Genomic DNA, 16,962 nt, shown 5'->3' on the forward strand with positions numbered 1-16,962 from the left:
GTTATAGGCGACAAGCTCCCAGTTCAAACAATATTGCCAGAACTTGACGAGGAAGGAAAAATTATATTGGAACCGGAAGCAGTTATAGAAACAAAAACTCGACAGCTACGAAATCGATCAATTTCAGAGTACCTTATCAAGTGGAAGAACTTATCCGCTGAAGATTCCACATGGGAGGATGAGAATTTTATGCAGAAATATCCAGAACTACTCAAGCGTTGAGGACAACACTTTTTTGAAGGAGAGGGGCATGTTGGGTCCCTATAATACTAGTGATTACCCCATTACTATTGTAGTTATACCCCTTATTTATATTGTTATGCCCCCATTGCCCCCATATTGTTATTAATGTGCCCATAGAATCCCTCTATTGTTATTTTTGTGGCTTTATATTATTATTGTTAGGTCGGCTGGATTATATTGTGACTCCTTAGACTCCTATATATAGAAATGAGGTTTTGTCATTTGAATCATCCAAGAATTGTTCATTTATGTAATGTAAAGGAGGTTGCCCCCTCGAAGAGGCTGAATTCTAAGGCGTTGATCTATCTTTTATTGAGCTGGTTTCATAACAATATATATGGCATATAATTCACCTAGAAAATGAAAGACACCATAACAAAATAGTTTACTACTAGACCTTCTATCAAGAGAGGGAGTAATGTTGCCTATGGTCATTTATTCCCCTTGGCCCATAGCCAAATATTCAAAGATACAAAGATGGTGCACTAATAAACCTTCAAGAATCTATATCACATTGAATGAAACAAAGACACTAAAGGATCAACCAAAAAAATCATTTCCTCAAAAAATTGTTGTTTTGTTCATTAGCATTATTAATAGAGAAAAATAAATGCAATTTATGATGTGTTGATGCAAACAAATGACCCCCATGAATCATGCAAGGTTAATTATCAAAATGGCTCACTTAGATCTTTCTCCATTGAAATGGCAAGCCCTTTGGGTATGGCCCAGTAGCCATATGTGATGCACAATGTTTGTTTTGTTTTTACTATTTCTTTTATTTATAAAATTTGAGTCTAAATGCAAAATTATAGATGCAAATTAATGTGACTTATCTAAATATTAAAACAAAAAGCAAGAATAAGTGTTGGAAGTACAATTAGTTACAAGGATAATAACTATCATCTATTATAAAAATTGAACCCAAATCAAAACCTCCCAATCCCTTTCTAGGTGAAATCATCCAATTGCATAAAACACTTCCCAGTCATAGAACCAACAAGCTGAGATGAAATAAAGTGAGTCACTCATGATAACAAAGATATCTCATAGTCACTGCACAAAAATAACTAAAGACCTTGAATAATTGAATATAGTCCACAACTTGTAGGGGAGCTCCTTGTTTCAAATTGGATAATAACTGATATGTGATGAAACACAATTAGATATACAAAAATAGAGAAAATAGTGTACAACTAAAGCATATATATATATATATATATATATATATATATATATATATATTCTAAGCAGTTGAGAATAGATTATAGGCTACTAAGGAATCCCTTGCCACAAACCATTAACACATTGAAATGAAACAAAATTAGTCATATGTCAAAAGAGATAATAGTTCACTACATGCATATGAAAAAGCAGTCATCCAGTATTAGAGAGTAGTCCATTGACATTGAGAAACTCCTTGTTCAGATCAAAGGTTAGAGAACAATAAAGTAAGAAAATATTAACATAATAAGCAAGAGAATAGCCCACAAGACATTATAACATCTTCAAACACTAACAATAATGATCCAAACTTGAAGCATAATTTTACACAAATTGCATAGTAATTCAACCATTAACTGATAAACATAACAAACATTTATTACAAATTGCATAAGCCACATGAGAGGTGAGTGGGAGGAATCATATGTAGGAGTTGAAGACCCTGATTGAATTACATATTTGTGATGTCGTGCACCAGTCTTTGATCCTGTTGGCTGCAACCAATGTGTGGGGGGTGACTCGCCATTCAATCATAGGCTCAACTATGCCATATCTTTTTGCAATTGGCCACCCCTAAGCCCTCAATCAACTACCTTTGCTAGTGAATCCCTCCTCCTAGAATTCTTAAAGGAAAAGGATAACCCATGTCCTCCTCATCCATTATACATAATAACTTGTTCCAAAATGGAAGGAGAATTTTCACGCACATAATCCATGTGTCATCATGCAATTTTTATTTTTATCTTAGTTTTTCCTTAATTTTCCTTTTTCCATAAATTTACTCTTACTTATTTAACTCTTTTACATTTTATAATGAAGTAGTTTATTTATTATGATTTTCACTTTATTAATTATTTATCATTTAATAATAAAATATGGCATTACATGCTCCCCCCCTTTAAGAAACTTTGTCTTGAAGTTAAGTTTAAACATATAACTTATAAGTTATTTATTTCCTTCTCTTCTACATAATAAGCTCTATTGTAACTAGTATAAGGGCCGCATAAATGATTGTAATAGGCATCAAAAGCTGCATCATAGCATTAGGGAAACTGCAAGTACTCTCAAGCTCTAATTTCCCAACTTTTGGAACCAGGCTTAAATCCCATTGGCCTATACTAGAGCCTCATGGCTCAAACCTCATATGTCCCAAGGAAAACATCTAGGCTAGTACTCACATGCCCTAGGCATATTGAAAAGCTAACCCAAAGGGCAACCCCACCCCCCCCCCCCCCCCCCCCAAAAAAAAACTCTTGCTAGGTACAACCCTAAGCATTGAAGTCCCACACACAAATCCATCCCTCTTCTGGACTTTGGCATCACAAATCTAATATTAGACCCCTGACCTTCTCGGGATGGTCCCATATACAAAGAATAATTTGAAGAAAAAGAAACACCAGGATAAGTAATTGGTTGAGTTTGTTCTCAACCCATAAGTTATGCAATCTCCCTTGTATGTATGGGCTCCCACGAGATCATCAAATAAACTAGCACCTTGACCTACTAGGTGGATTCCTTGCCATTCTCCACTTTACAAAATGCAACCAATGCTTTAGTTCTATAATTAGAAAATTATCATTTCATAGAAAACTAATCCACATGCTAACACTCAACATGTGTTCATCAGAACACATCATCATTGTTATCACACCATCTTGAATTGTAGGACACCACATACTCACACATGCCACCATTAACATCTCATCATAAAATTGCATGCATTATTACATGCCATTAGATCATTGAATTACATCATAATATTATAACATGAACATATCTACAAAAAAAACATAGTATTACATCAAAATAATAAATAGAACCATGTGCTAACATAACATCGTAGCATAATATCTTAAATTTGATAATCATCTCAACACATCACATAAAGGACATCAAACATCATGAGTGTACTTATCATGATTCATTAGCAAAATCAATTTCATTATTATGCATAAACAATGAACTCAATCTATTACATTTACTACAATAATATCATTAAACATCCCTTTAAAATCTACTTTGGTTATGTCTAATAGATTGGGCTAGATCATCAATAACATGAGTGTCTGAATCGCATCAAGATATCAATCATTTTCTAATTATCATTTCCTCTTATTTCAAAGAGGTAGAAAACTTATGAGGTAGGTATAGTCACGTTATCCATATGATCATTTTTTCATATATTCTCCTTATTTAATTACACCACTAAACTTTCAAGTATGCCTTGTCACATGGAGCCTTAATCTCTAGTCATGTGTTCTTTCCCAACGATGAAAATTTGGTGAAATTTAGTCTCATGTCCTCATTGGAGCTCATCATTATTATTATCACAACATTTTGAATAGGACACCTCATGCCAATGCATGAACATCTCGTCCTAAATTGCATGCCATTGCCACATGCCATTTCTTCATGAGCTCACATCATAATATTTTAACATTGACATATCTCTATCAAAGACACAATAGTGCTAACGGAACATCATAGCATAACATCATAAATATGATAATCATCTCAACATATATCACATGCATAACATTAGAACATCATGAGTGTACTTATCATGATTCATCAACAAAATTAATTTCATTATTATGCATAAACAATAAACACAATCTATTACATTTAATGTAATAATAAGATTAAACATTCCTCTAGAATCCTACTTTGGTTATGTCTAACAACCTATGTTAGATCAACAATAACATGGTGTTAGAATCTCATCAAGTTATTGATTATTTTCTGATTATCATTTCCTCTTGTTTCAAGAAGAGGTAGACAATTAATGAGGTAGGTATATTCACATCATCCATATGTATCTGAATTCAAGCTTTTGTGATCCATATTTTTCATATTAGAAAACTTTCTGTAAAAATCGAAATGCGTAGACTCAACAAACATAATGTGATTTTTACCAAAAATTTTCTAATATACAGATGATCCATATACTCAAATTTTCATATTTTCTTCTTATTTAATTACAGTGTTAAAATTTCAAGTAGGCCTCATCATGTAGAGCATTAATCTTTAGTCGTGTTCTTTACCACCTAGGGAAATTTGGTGAAATCCAACATTAAGCTATTATTGGTCTTAGATGTCTTAAATCATCAACATCAAAATTTAAATTCTTTCCTTTGAATATTTTTTTGATCTTTACCCATGGTTCCTACACCACTTTATGCTTTCTACTTGTATATTCTAGGATTTATATGCCCCATAACACATAGACACTAGGTAGTAATTGTTTAAGTTTTCTGTCATACTTAATGCACTTCCACTTGTACAAAGGGATGATAATCCCCCATGATTTATCCGTCACCTCATAATTATCATTAGTCACCCTAAAAAATATTGACTCATTTCATCATGCAACCCAATACCACTTCAAGTTGGACTAGGGATTCTTCCCTTCTACTTTTGGGATTGTTTGATACTACCTTTGGTCTAGAACTATTACTACTACCATTATCATCCATAAAAAAGTTTTATATGTTTGGTTTACTTTGGCAATAACTTCTTTCAATGCTATTGGAACAAACTTGATAAGTTGCTTTATATGATGTCTCAGTGTATGATGCAAGAGCATTTTTTTGACCTGCTTAGGTCAATTATGTTTACCAAAGGGAGTTGGTTCCCTTAAGTTCTTATTTAATTTGCAACATTTTGAATTCAATCTAGAAGGAATCTATCTTGTTAGGAAGTTAAGATGAGAGTTACTTAGTTGCTAAAAACATGGGTAAGTTTAGCTAAAATAAGAGACTTGATGAGAATTACTTAGTTGCTAAAAACATGGGTAGGTTTAGCAATAACTTCTTTCAATGCTATTGGAACAAACTTGATAAGTTGCTTTATATGATGTCTCAGTGTATGATGCAAGAGCATTTCCCACTTAAATTATTTTGACCTGCTTAGGTCAATTATGTTTACCAAAGGGAGTTGGTTCCCTTAAGTTCTTATTTAATTTGCAACATTTTGAATTCAATCTAGAAGGAATCTATCTTGTTAGGAAGTTAAGATGAGAGTTACTTAGTTGCTAAAAACATGGGTAGGTTTAGCTAAAATAAGAGACTTGATGAGAATTACTTAGTTGCTAAAAACATGGGTAGGTTTAGCTAAAATAAGAGACTTTTGAAAAAAAGAATCAGTTTGTTTTGGAAGTCTATTTTGGATGTAATAGAATATTTTAAAAAAGAAAAAAAAAAACTCTGAGTGAAAATAAGAATGTTTGTAATTGTAAACTATTTGTAATCGCGTAGTCTAACTAGTTGGCCGGAAATTTATGGAAATTCCGGTGATATTTAGAGAAAATCTGGCAAGGATTTTGTAAATCCAAGTTATAATGGAGTAGTCTACTTGGGCGGTAGAATGGCCCGTTTTCCATCACCTGCCGGAAAATCGCCCGGCTCTGGCCACCGGTAATCCCTCCCCTAGCTCCGCCACCCTCCCCTGGCGATCCTGACATTCCCTGACAGAAGATCCAATCGGGGTTGGCAACCTTGACATCCCCTGACAGATCGGGTCCGAGCTGGAGAGTTATTGCCATTGGAAATTCGAAATGAGGAATTGCGATCCCGCGGGCTGCTCACTCACCTTCCTCCTCGACTCGGCGCCTCCCGCTCTGCAATTCCTCCGCTCTGCAATTCCTAAACTCTGCAGCTCGCCACCCAGGTACAATTCGGACGAACCTCTGACTCCGTTAATTGAAATTCCCTTCAATGCGAAATCGAAATTCCCTGATATGTAAAATCATCAGGTTTTGGTTGCTAGTTGCTGTTATTTTCATTGTAAAACCCTTGAGGACACCGAGTATCCTCAACAATTAAATTGACAGATAGATTTTGGGAGCTGATGTGCAAACAAGTGGACTTGACACTGCAACAATCGCCATGGTTTACATGACAATAAACCCCCTGTTTTGAAGAGCCCGCGTTTTGTTGCTGTTATTTTCATTGTACAGGTATGTGAGCCTCCAATGGGTGGGAAAAGTGGCCTGTTGAGAGCAGATTATATGCAAGGAAAAACCAACCCAAGGCAAATGGATCATCAAGCATTATCTATTTTTGTCCAGCAATATGTCAGATAGACATTCAACTTGGTTTTCATAGCTGAACAAATATCATTGCTTGTGTAACAGATTTTCGAGGTTGCTAATCGATGGGCCTTATGGAGCACCAGCACAAGACTACAAAAAGTATGATGTCTTGCTTCTTGTTGGTCTAGGAATTGGAGCCACTCCATTTATCAGCATTCTCAAAGACATTGTCAACCATATGAAAGTATCTGCGGAAGAAGGCGTAAGTTTCTTTAAAAGTTTTCATTTTCGTTTTGATCCCCGAGCTTAAATCTTTGATTTTCTCCTCTAAATGGTTAGCATTTGCAGAGCATTGCAAATGTAGGGAAGCGTAAGAAAAAAACTTTCAATACAGTTCGTGCATTTTTCTACTGGGTTACTAAAGAGGAAGGATCATTTGATTGGTTCAAGGGAGTCATGAATGAAGTGGCAGAAATTGATCAAAAGGTACACACCTTCAAGTCTTTACTTCTGTTATACACGCCCTTGTGATTCAATGATGTTGATTGAAGCAAGGAATGAATCACTGTCAGGGCATAATTGAGTTGCACAACTATTGCACAAGTGTTTATGAAGAGGGTGATGCTCGATCAGCATTGATCGCTATGTTGTAGGCACTAAATCATGCCAAACATGGTGTAGATATTGTATTGGGCACCAGGGTAAGTCAATCACATTACAACATTCAAGATTTACATGTTCATGTGAATGAAAATTTTTTGTCAATGCTTATGGGAATTTGATTCAATTAATCTACACAGGTTTGCACACACTTTGCCAAGCCTAATTTGAGAAACGTCTTCAAGAGTATTGCTCTCAAGCACAAAGACTCCAGAGTGGGTATGATTTTCTCCAACCTAACCTTGTGTCAATGATCTGATGGCTGTTCTGTGACAGATTGTCAACTAATCCTTTGAAACCTCACTTCTTTCTCTACTTGATATGCACTCAGGGGTTTTCTACTGTGGTCCTGCTGCTCTTATTGACGATTTGAGGCAGCTTTCATTGGATTTCACACGCAAAACTTCCACCAGATTTGACTTTCACAAGGAAAACTTCTGATGCCCAAGCGGTTCAATTGTTTGTGTGTTATTAACTTATTTGTGCATTCATGTTATTAACACCCCAAGAGGCAGGGAATCGAAGAGTCTATCCCTTACTTGCCCAGAAGTTATAGCCATTGTCTGAAGAGAAAAAATGGGTCTCTTTTGACAGTTGTTTTCTTTGTAGATTATAACATGAATTTTAGAGCCATACAACAAAGAACATAGAGGATGAATCAATTTTTTCTTCCTTCATTTGCAATAAAATATCTTTTGATTGATGTTCAGAGTATTCCTTGATTTGCCTTTAAACTATGGTACATCTAAATTTTTGCAGACTGGATTCAAATCCTTTTACTGACCTCTCTTGTTGTTTCTCAGAACTTTCCAAACTCTTAAGATCCTTTGTACTTTGTGTTGTGATCGTTATTTTTGTGATGCCTTCTTAATTGCAAGTTTATTAGGATTTTGTTTCACGTTAATAGAGTATGACTTTCTCCAATGTATGTAGCCTCTCTTTTCCATTCTCCAATGAAGATTAGCACACTTCATTATCCAGTTGGGATTACTGAACTCTGGTATTTAGTTGCTTATGTAGTAATATGACCCCGTTACTATGTGTCCACAGCTTGTTTGAGATCAGAGAAAACTTTGAATATCATCTTACTTTCAATCTTAGTAGGTAATTCTCTGTTTATGTACTGTGATAATTAATCAACTTTATGTCACTACATACATGTGCATTGTGGAAAAGATTGTAATTTTCTTATTAAAGGACTTGACATACTAATGAAGGCATTATAAACCATAAGCTGCATTGTAAGCCATAAGCTACATAGTTCTTGTAACTTCCAAGAGTTCTTATTATAGAACAATTTGGAAGTTACATGAGTTTCATATGTAATGTCTGTTGTAACTTTTATCTGAGTATTGTTTGTTTCTAAGAGTTTCAGAAGACTGCACCAATCATATTTGATTATTGATTTTCAAGTTCTAAGAAGACCTTTCTTTTCGAAGTAGTAAATTTTGGACATTACAGACATTTGATGATCCATTAAACTTCTCCTGCTAGCATGTGGAATGAGATAGATCCCAACCCATTCACTGAACACTTGTCAGCATCACCAAAATCCACCTATATTTCCTTGTTCCTCTAAATTACATAAGGCCAATATATTTTACATCATATATCAAAAGGATTCACCATTTATATACCACCCAACACTTAAAAATATGTCGATGGAAAGGCATGACATCCTAGCAAAGGTAATGTCAAGCCTGGCGTTGAACACATCCACACCTGAAACTTCTGCACTTCCTACAGACAATATCTAGTGATGTTGTTTCTTACTCTTCCACTTCTTCTTCTTAGGACACTAACAAGAAAAGTGGTCATGTTTGTTGCTCTTGAAGCAATTGATATGACTCAAATCCTTCTTCTAGTTAGAATACCCTAAATATTACATTTTCCTCTAACCCTTCCCAAATCTTGCTTTATTTCCCTCCTTCCTCACCTTCTCAATGATGGATAGGTCTAGTACATCCTCATAGTTTCCTAAACCTATCTTCAATCTCATCTCCTCCTTGACAAAGGCATCACATGGACATTCAAATGAAGGTATATTCTCATAAGCACATAGACATTGTAAAAAGCATGCCAAGATGGACCAACTCCATTCAAACAAATCTAAATTAACTCATTTTCTACCATCTTGCCACCAATTGTGACAAGATGATATCTCAACTTTGTGATATTCCTAGTTATTTTATCAATGTTTCTCATGTTGCTACTAGTTAGTTTGTTCTTCAACAACATTATCTTGGACATGTTCTTACTTTGGTACAAGGAGAGCATGGCATTATACATATCCTTTGTCATCTTCCTCTTTATGATATGAGTAGTTAGATCATCCTTCATCGAATCTAGAATGATTTCCTTTGCTTTGACCAATTTCCCAATGTGCTCAGTAAAATCCTAATAGGGATCTAGGGGAAGAACCACATCCTTTTCCACAAGGTACTACAACTTAATCTCTTCCAAGAGATTCATCACTCTGTAACATGCACTTCCATGAAAGACAAATGGAAGCACCCTCCAAAAAATGACAACTTAAGAGACTATAATTGGTCATGACCACAACTCTTCAAAAACACATAAACAAATCAACAATTGAGATCTCACACAACCTTCCAATTATTGGAAGATCTTAGGCATCTCATTCTTCAACGCTTATCAAGCATGGATATGATTTTTCACTAAAACTATGGAATTCCACTCCTAAAAGCCTCTAACTCCTCCCTCTTATAGATTGCAGTCATACCCATACATTGAATCCTAGAAATTTTCAATAAATGTGTTTAGATGTCATACTAAAATTACTCAAACCATGGTATTCCAATTATGCACTCAAAGAAAAACTAACCTTGAGTAACTTTAATACTAAAACCCTATCAAAAAAACATCCTTCAAATACACTAATCTACAAATAGATGTGAGTTGAAACACTACCATAAAATACATGGAAAATAAAACTCTCAAATATGTGTCACTATTTTATTAAGTCTAGAAAATAATAAATTATAATCCTATAACTTAAATCATAAATTATTAAGCACCTTGACACATATCCCATTGGATTTTTTGACAGTGCCTCTGCAAGTGGTGTGTGTGGGTGTGGTGCCAATATCATTCTCAACTCTTCCCATGCTTTCCATTTCTATTGGTCTGGTGGTTATGGCACCAATATGAGAGCAAAGATTTTGGCTTTATGGGGTGTTATGCATTGTGCATCTTGGCTAGTTGTTGATGAGATCCTTATTGTCGGAGATTCGAAGATAGTGATTGATTGGGCCATGGGCCATCACTCTCTTACTGTGCCTTCCTTAATCCGCTGGTTGGAGCAAATTTCATCTTTGAAGGCTTACTTCAGCTCCATTTATTTCTGCCACATCTTTAGGGAGAAGAATGCATTGACTTACCAACTCTCTATGTGTGGTGCATTTATTCTGCCTGGGAAGATTTGTTTTGGCTACCTGGTCAATGGTTCAATCATCACCTCAGGGGCATTTTTGTTCTAGCGGGGGCTCTGTTTATTTTTCTTCCTTTTGGTTCTTCTCTATTGGACCCTTATGTTCTGACATCATTGGTGTCTTCACTGTGTACTCTGTTCTTGTGGCAGGGCACTTATTTGTTATCGCTTGTCTGATTTTTTGCACATGATCACGACATTTTGTTCTCTTTTCTTGCCTCTTTATGGGAGGATTCAGTCTTGATTTTTGTCTTTTTGCAGCCTCTGCTCCCGCTGGTTTTTGTTCTTAATTATTGGTGCAATGTTAGCACACAAACTATAGCTAATGTAACCTCTTTCACATTATTAATGAAAGATGTTGTTTTTTATACTGGAAGAAAAAAAACACATAAGGTCACCAACAAGCTTAATGGAAGATCCTCTAACTCTTTCGTAGACTAAGAGTAGGGTACAATTAATTCATTCCATCTCCAAATTGTGCTTAGGTAGGATAGAAAACCCTATCTGTAAATTTGAGTAGCATAACATGCATAAGAAACTTTCTATTATTATTGAGTGCCTATCTAGAGAAGATTGACAAAATGTAAGCATGTGTTATCATTCTTTAGGAAACACCCTAACTAAATCTAGAAAACTCCCCTCTCTCATGCACTATGTCTAAATTTAGATATGCATGCATACTACAAGGGAACTAAACTAAAACCTAAACTAAAGACTAACAAAAGAAACACTATCAAAATATACTAACTCCATTTAAATTGGTACCATTGAATCTTAACTTGTCATAAACTAAAATTAATTGAAGGCATGCATGCACCCTCTACCAAACAAGAACATATATATTTGTCTAACTATGTGCTCATTTAGACTTCTCCATTACTACTGTAAGAAAACATTGAAATTGCTTTTTTTGATGACTTCTTTGCTTAAGTTGTACATGCCTTGATGTTGTGAGAAAGCTATCTAAACTAAACTAGTCAAACTCTAATGGTCATGACACTAGGCTCACATGAGTAATTAGTGAGAGTTAGTGTATATAAGAGATTAGTATAATCATTTATATACACACTGGCATATGATCATTTGATGTTGTTATCTTTATGGTTATGAGGAGTTATTCTCCTAATAACTTTATGAGTCATTTTCTAACTTATCATTATTGATATCATGAGAGCCATGTGCCTCATCTTTTAGCATAATTAACGTTTATTATGTTATTTTTGGTAAATTCCATTCATAACAATGAGTATTACAAGAGAGAATCCTCAAACCTACAACTTTAAAATATATGTTTCACTCATGAAGTTATATGTTTTTATGAGAAGCTCCAAACTAAGTGTCACTTGCTTCTCTGAAAAGCAAAGATTTGTTATTGTTTCTAAACTAAAATTTCAACAAAATTAGAAAAGCTAATGTGCTTACAAGTTGGGGTTATATTCAATTCAAGCTTACAAGTTGGGGTTATATTCAATTCAAAAACTTGTTAAAAATAGCATGGTGCAATGATTTGTACATATCTTTTGATTATTAGTGCTTAGTGCTAAGGTGACTTACTATTTACTTATACAAGTGAATCCTTCTATTGGCTTGAGAGCCATATCATGTGAAGTAACAACCAACCATGCATGCTCATAGTTCAACTAATTTTGTCGAATTTTGTCAAACTTCTTTTCAACAATTCAATTGTTATGTATAGGATTAGATTTGGAGTTTGCTCAAACTCCAAAATAGTTAATGTTCATTACGTTATTTTTGATAATTTGGTTCATAACAAATGAGTATTAGAGGAGAAGATTTTCAAACCTACAACTTTAAAGTATATGTTTCACTTGTGAACCTAATGTTTTTATGGGAAGCTCCAAACTAAGCGTCAATTGCTTCTCTAGAAAGCAAATATCTATTATTGTTTCTAACTGAAATTCAACAAAATTGGAAGAGATAGTGTCCTTACTAGTTAGAGTTTATACCCATTATCAACAATTTTTCTAAAAATAATATGGTTCAATGATTTGTACATATCTTTTGATTTCTACTGCTAAACGACTTACTATTTAATTATACAAGTGACTCCTTATATTGGGTTGAGAGCCATACCATGTGAAGCAACAACCAACCGTGAATGCTCATAGTTTCAATGAAATTTGTCAAATTTCTCCTCATCAAGAATTCAATTGGCTTGAGAGCCATACCATGTGAAGCAACAACCAACCGTGAATGCTCATAGTTTCAATGAAATTTGTCAAATTTATCCTCATCAAGAATTCGAATTCAATTCAATTGTCATGTACTTAACCTCTAAACTCATCCAAGATTAGATTTGCTCAAACTCCAAAATATTTAGTGAAATTGCAATATAACTTACTATTGTGACCTTCGAGTTGTAGTTGACTTCTATAGGCCTCAACAACATTGCAACATTATTTGACAATCCCAACTGGATCATAAATTTATAATATATGGTTCGGCACAAATCTGTGAGCATGAAATCAATGTTAAGCTATTAGCAATTTTACTGTCTTTGAAGTATATTAGGTATTGGGATTTAATCCAATCTTGGACTGTTCCACCATTTGAAACTTAAGCAAAGTGATTCATAAAAATTTAACAATCTGCAATTTTGAATTCTTTCTTTAATGTGATGACTCGATAGAGATCTAAGGTTGAGCTTTATCTGCAGAAGTCAATTATAGATTTGTTTTATCGTGTATAAATTAGAATTAGGTTTAATGGATCATCAAATGTCTGTAATGTCCAAAATTTACTACTTCGAAAAGAAAGGTCTTCTTAGAACTTGAAAATCAATAATCAAATATGATTGGTGCAGTCTTCTGAAACTCTTAGAAACAAACAATACTCAGATAAAAGTTACAACAGACATTACATATGAAACTCATGTAACTTCCAAATTGTTCTATAATAAGAACTCTTGGAAGTTACAAGAACTATGCAGCTTATGGCTTACAATGCAGCTTATGGTTTATAATGCCTTCATTAGTATGTCAAGTCCTTTAATAAGAAAATTATAATCTTTTCCACAATGCACATGTATGTAGTGACATAAAGTTGATTAATTATCATAGTACATAAACAGAGAATTACCTACTAAGATTGAAAGTAAGATGATATTCAACGTTTTCTTTGATCTCAAACAAGCTGTGGACACATAGTAACGGGGTCATATTACTACATAAGCAACTAAATACCAGAGTTCAGTAATCCCAACTGGATAATGAAGTGTGCTAATCTTCATTGGAGAATGGAAAAGAGAGGCTACATACATTGGAGAAAGTCATACTCTATTAACGTGAAACAAAATCCTAATAAACTTGCAATTAAGAAGGCATCACAAAAATAACGATCACAACACAAAGTACAAAAGGATCTCAAGAGTTTGGAAAGTTCTGAGAAACAACAAGAGAGGTTAGTAAAAGGATTTGAATCCAATCTGCAAAAATTTAGATGTACCATAGTTTAAACACAAATCAAGGAATACTTTGAACATCAATCAAAAGATATTTTATTGCAAATGAAGGAAGAAAAAATTGATTCATCCTCTATGTTCTTTGTTGTATGACTCTGAAATTCATGTTCTAATATACAAAGAAAACAACTGTCAAAAGAGACCCATTTTTTCTCTTCAGACAGTGGCTATAACTTCTGGGCAAGTAAGGGATAGACTCTTCGATTCCCTGCCTCTTGGGGTGTTAATAACATCTTGGGGTGTTAATAACATGAATGCACAAATAAGTTAATAGCACACAAACAATTGAACCGCTTGGGCATCAGAAGTTTTCCTTGTGAAAGTCAAATCTGGTGGAAGTTTTGCGTGTGAAATCCAATGAAAGCTACCTCAAATCGTCAATAAGAGCAGCAGGACCACAGTAGAAAACCCCTGAGTGCATATCAAGTAGAGAAAGAAGTGAGGTTTCAAAGGATTAGTTGACAATCTGTCACAGAACAACCATCAGATCATTGACACAAGGTTAGGTTGGAGAAAATCATACCCACTCTGGAGTCTTTGTGCTTGAGAGCAATACTCTTGAAGACGTTTCTCCAATTAGGCTTGGGAAAGTGTGTGCAAACCTGTGTAGATTAATTGAATCAAATTCCCATAAGCATTGACAAAAATTCTTCATTCACATGAACATGTAAATCTTGAATGTTGTAATGTGATTGACTTACCCTGGTGCCCGATACAATATCTACACCATGTTTGGCATGATTTAGTGCCTGCAACATAGTGATCAATGCTGATCGAGCATCACCCTCTTCATAAACACTTGTGCAATAGTTGTGCAACTCAATTATGCCCTGACAGTGATTCATTCCTTGCTTCAATCAACATCATTGAATCGCAAGGGCGTGTATAACAGAAGTAAAGACTTGAAGGTGTGTACCTTTTGATCAATTTCTGCCACTTCATTCATGACTCCCTTGAACCAATCAAATGATCCTTCCTCTTTAGTAACCCAGTAGAAAAATGCACGAACTGTATTGGAAGTTTTTTTCTTACGCTTCCCTACATTTGCAATGCTCTGCAAATGCTAACCATTTAGAGGAGAAAATCAAAGATTTAAGCTCGGGGATCAAAATGAAAATGAAAACTTTTAAAGAAACTTACGCCTTCTTCCTCAAATACTTTCATATGGTTGACAATGTCTTTGAGAATGCTGATAAATGGAGTGGCTCCGATTCCTAGACCAACAAGAAGCAATACATCATACTTTTTGTAGTCTTGTGCTGGTGCTCCATAAGGCCCATCGATTAGCAACCTCGAAAATCTGTTACACAAGCAATGATATTTGTTCAGCTATGAAAACCAAGTTGAATGTCTATCTGACATATTGCTGGACAAAAATAGATAATGCTTGATGATCCATTTGCCTTGGGTTGGTTTTTCCTTGCATATAATCTGCTCTCAACAGGCCACTTTTCCCACCCATTGGAGGCTCACATACCTGTACAATGAAAATAACAGCAACAAAACGCGGGCTCTTCAAAACAGGGGGTTTATTGTCATGTAAACCATGGCGATTGTTCCAGTGTCAAGTCCACTTGTCTGCACGTCAGCTCCCAAAATCTATCTGTCAATTTAATTGTTGAGGATACTCGGTGTCCTCAAGGGTTTTACAATGAAAATAACAGCAACCAGCAACCAGAACCTGATGATTTTACATATCAGGGAATTTCGATTTCGCATTGAAGGGAATTTCAATTAACGGAGTCGGAGGTTCGTCCGAATTGTACCTGGGTGGCGAGCTGCAGAGTTTAGGAATTGCAGAGCGGGAGGCGCCGAGTCGAGGAGGAAGGTGAGTGAGCAGCCCGCGGGATCACAATTCCTCATTTCGAATTTCCAATGGCAATAACTCTCCAGCTCGGACCCGATCTGTCAGGGGATGTCAGGGTTGCCAGCCCCGATCGGATCTTCTGTCAGGGAATGTCAGGATCGCCAGGGGAGGGTGGCGGAGCTAGGGGAGGGTGGTAGAGCTAGGGGAGGGATTGCCGGTGGCCAGAGCCGGACGATTTTCCAGCCGGTGACAGAAAACAGGCCATTCTACCACCTAGGTAGACTACTCCTTTGAGAAGATCAAGCAAATCCATCTACAGGTATAGGAGATGTTGCAAAAGTCATAGGAAAGATACAAGGTTAGGCATGACCAACATAGAATAGAGAGGTTACTCAGCATGGGAGATGGATTATGGTTACAGTTGAACAACGATATGCCATACGGTCCTAGTAAGAAAGTCAAGGCTCTATGATATGGTCCCCTTGAGATATTGGAAATAGTGGGAGATGATGCCTATGGACTCAATCTACCCTCATACATGTGCATTTACTCAATATTGAATGTGGAAAATCTGAAATTCTATGAGCCTTCCATGTTGGATCAAGAAGAGGAGCAATTACTACCTTTTATAGAGATCTAATGCTAGATTCTTAGGAAGAGTTTAAAGAGGATACCATTTTGTAAAAGAGGTCCATAAGTACAAGATCGGGGTAACATGACCTTTGGAATATTGGCTTAAAATGACAACTTCTAGGAAAAGTAAAATGGTACTCCTCAGAGAAGGTACAAGAAACATTACCTCACCTCATTCAGGGAAAGATTGTGGGGACTCTTTGGTGGTAACCCTTTTGGCTCATGAAAAACCTTTGCATGCATGAAAAAATTCCTCCAAGTAACATTTCTCTTTGGTACATCCTTTAAGAGACGCCTTACCTTTACTGATTCACCATCTAGCTGTTTCCAACCTAAGTAATACAAAGTTCCTACTAGAACTAATCATGTTATTAGCTTCACTATCACTTATTAGAGAGATTTTGGATTTACATTTGTGTGCATTGATGATG

At 35.4% G+C, this 16,962-nt stretch overlaps 2 protein-coding genes across 3 annotated transcripts; one reads left to right on the top strand and one right to left on the bottom strand.

The window, feature by feature from the left end:
* The first annotated feature begins 6,320 nt into the window (after positions 1-6,320).
* On the top strand, positions 6,321-7,744 carry LOC149229830 (respiratory burst oxidase homolog protein C-like). Of its 2 annotated transcripts, XR_016247325.1 has the most exons (6): positions 6,321-6,424; positions 6,602-6,761; positions 6,848-6,985; positions 7,072-7,200; positions 7,300-7,378; positions 7,491-7,744. XR_016247325.1 is itself a non-coding variant. In XM_089375920.1 (5 exons), exons 2-4 carry the CDS (start codon positions 6,738-6,740, stop codon positions 7,150-7,152), a joined length of 243 nt encoding a protein of 80 aa, XP_089232046.1. In that variant the 5' UTR covers positions 6,321-6,424; positions 6,602-6,737; the 3' UTR covers positions 7,153-7,200; positions 7,300-7,744. The 2 variants fall into 2 exon arrangements, 1 of the variants encoding a protein (XP_089232046.1); XM_089375920.1 differs by having other exon boundaries at positions 7,300-7,744.
* Positions 7,745-14,352: 6,608 nt separating this feature from the next.
* On the bottom strand, positions 14,353-16,000 carry LOC149229831 (respiratory burst oxidase homolog protein A-like). Its single transcript, XM_089375921.1, has 7 exons — positions 15,858-16,000; positions 15,569-15,772; positions 15,232-15,391; positions 15,008-15,145; positions 14,793-14,921; positions 14,615-14,693; positions 14,353-14,502 (listed from the first exon to the last, which is right to left on the bottom strand). Exons 3-7 carry the CDS (start codon positions 15,253-15,255, stop codon positions 14,456-14,458), a joined length of 417 nt encoding a protein of 138 aa, XP_089232047.1. The 5' UTR covers positions 15,256-15,391; positions 15,569-15,772; positions 15,858-16,000; the 3' UTR covers positions 14,353-14,455.
* Between the last annotated feature and the right edge of the window lie 962 nt (positions 16,001-16,962).

The sequence above is a fragment of the Pinus tabuliformis genome, chromosome J, assembly GCF_031772625.1.
Source record: "Pinus tabuliformis cultivar Carrire ecotype Pingquan chromosome J, CPIR1, whole genome shotgun sequence".
NCBI lineage: Eukaryota > Viridiplantae > Streptophyta > Pinopsida > Pinales > Pinaceae > Pinus > Pinus tabuliformis.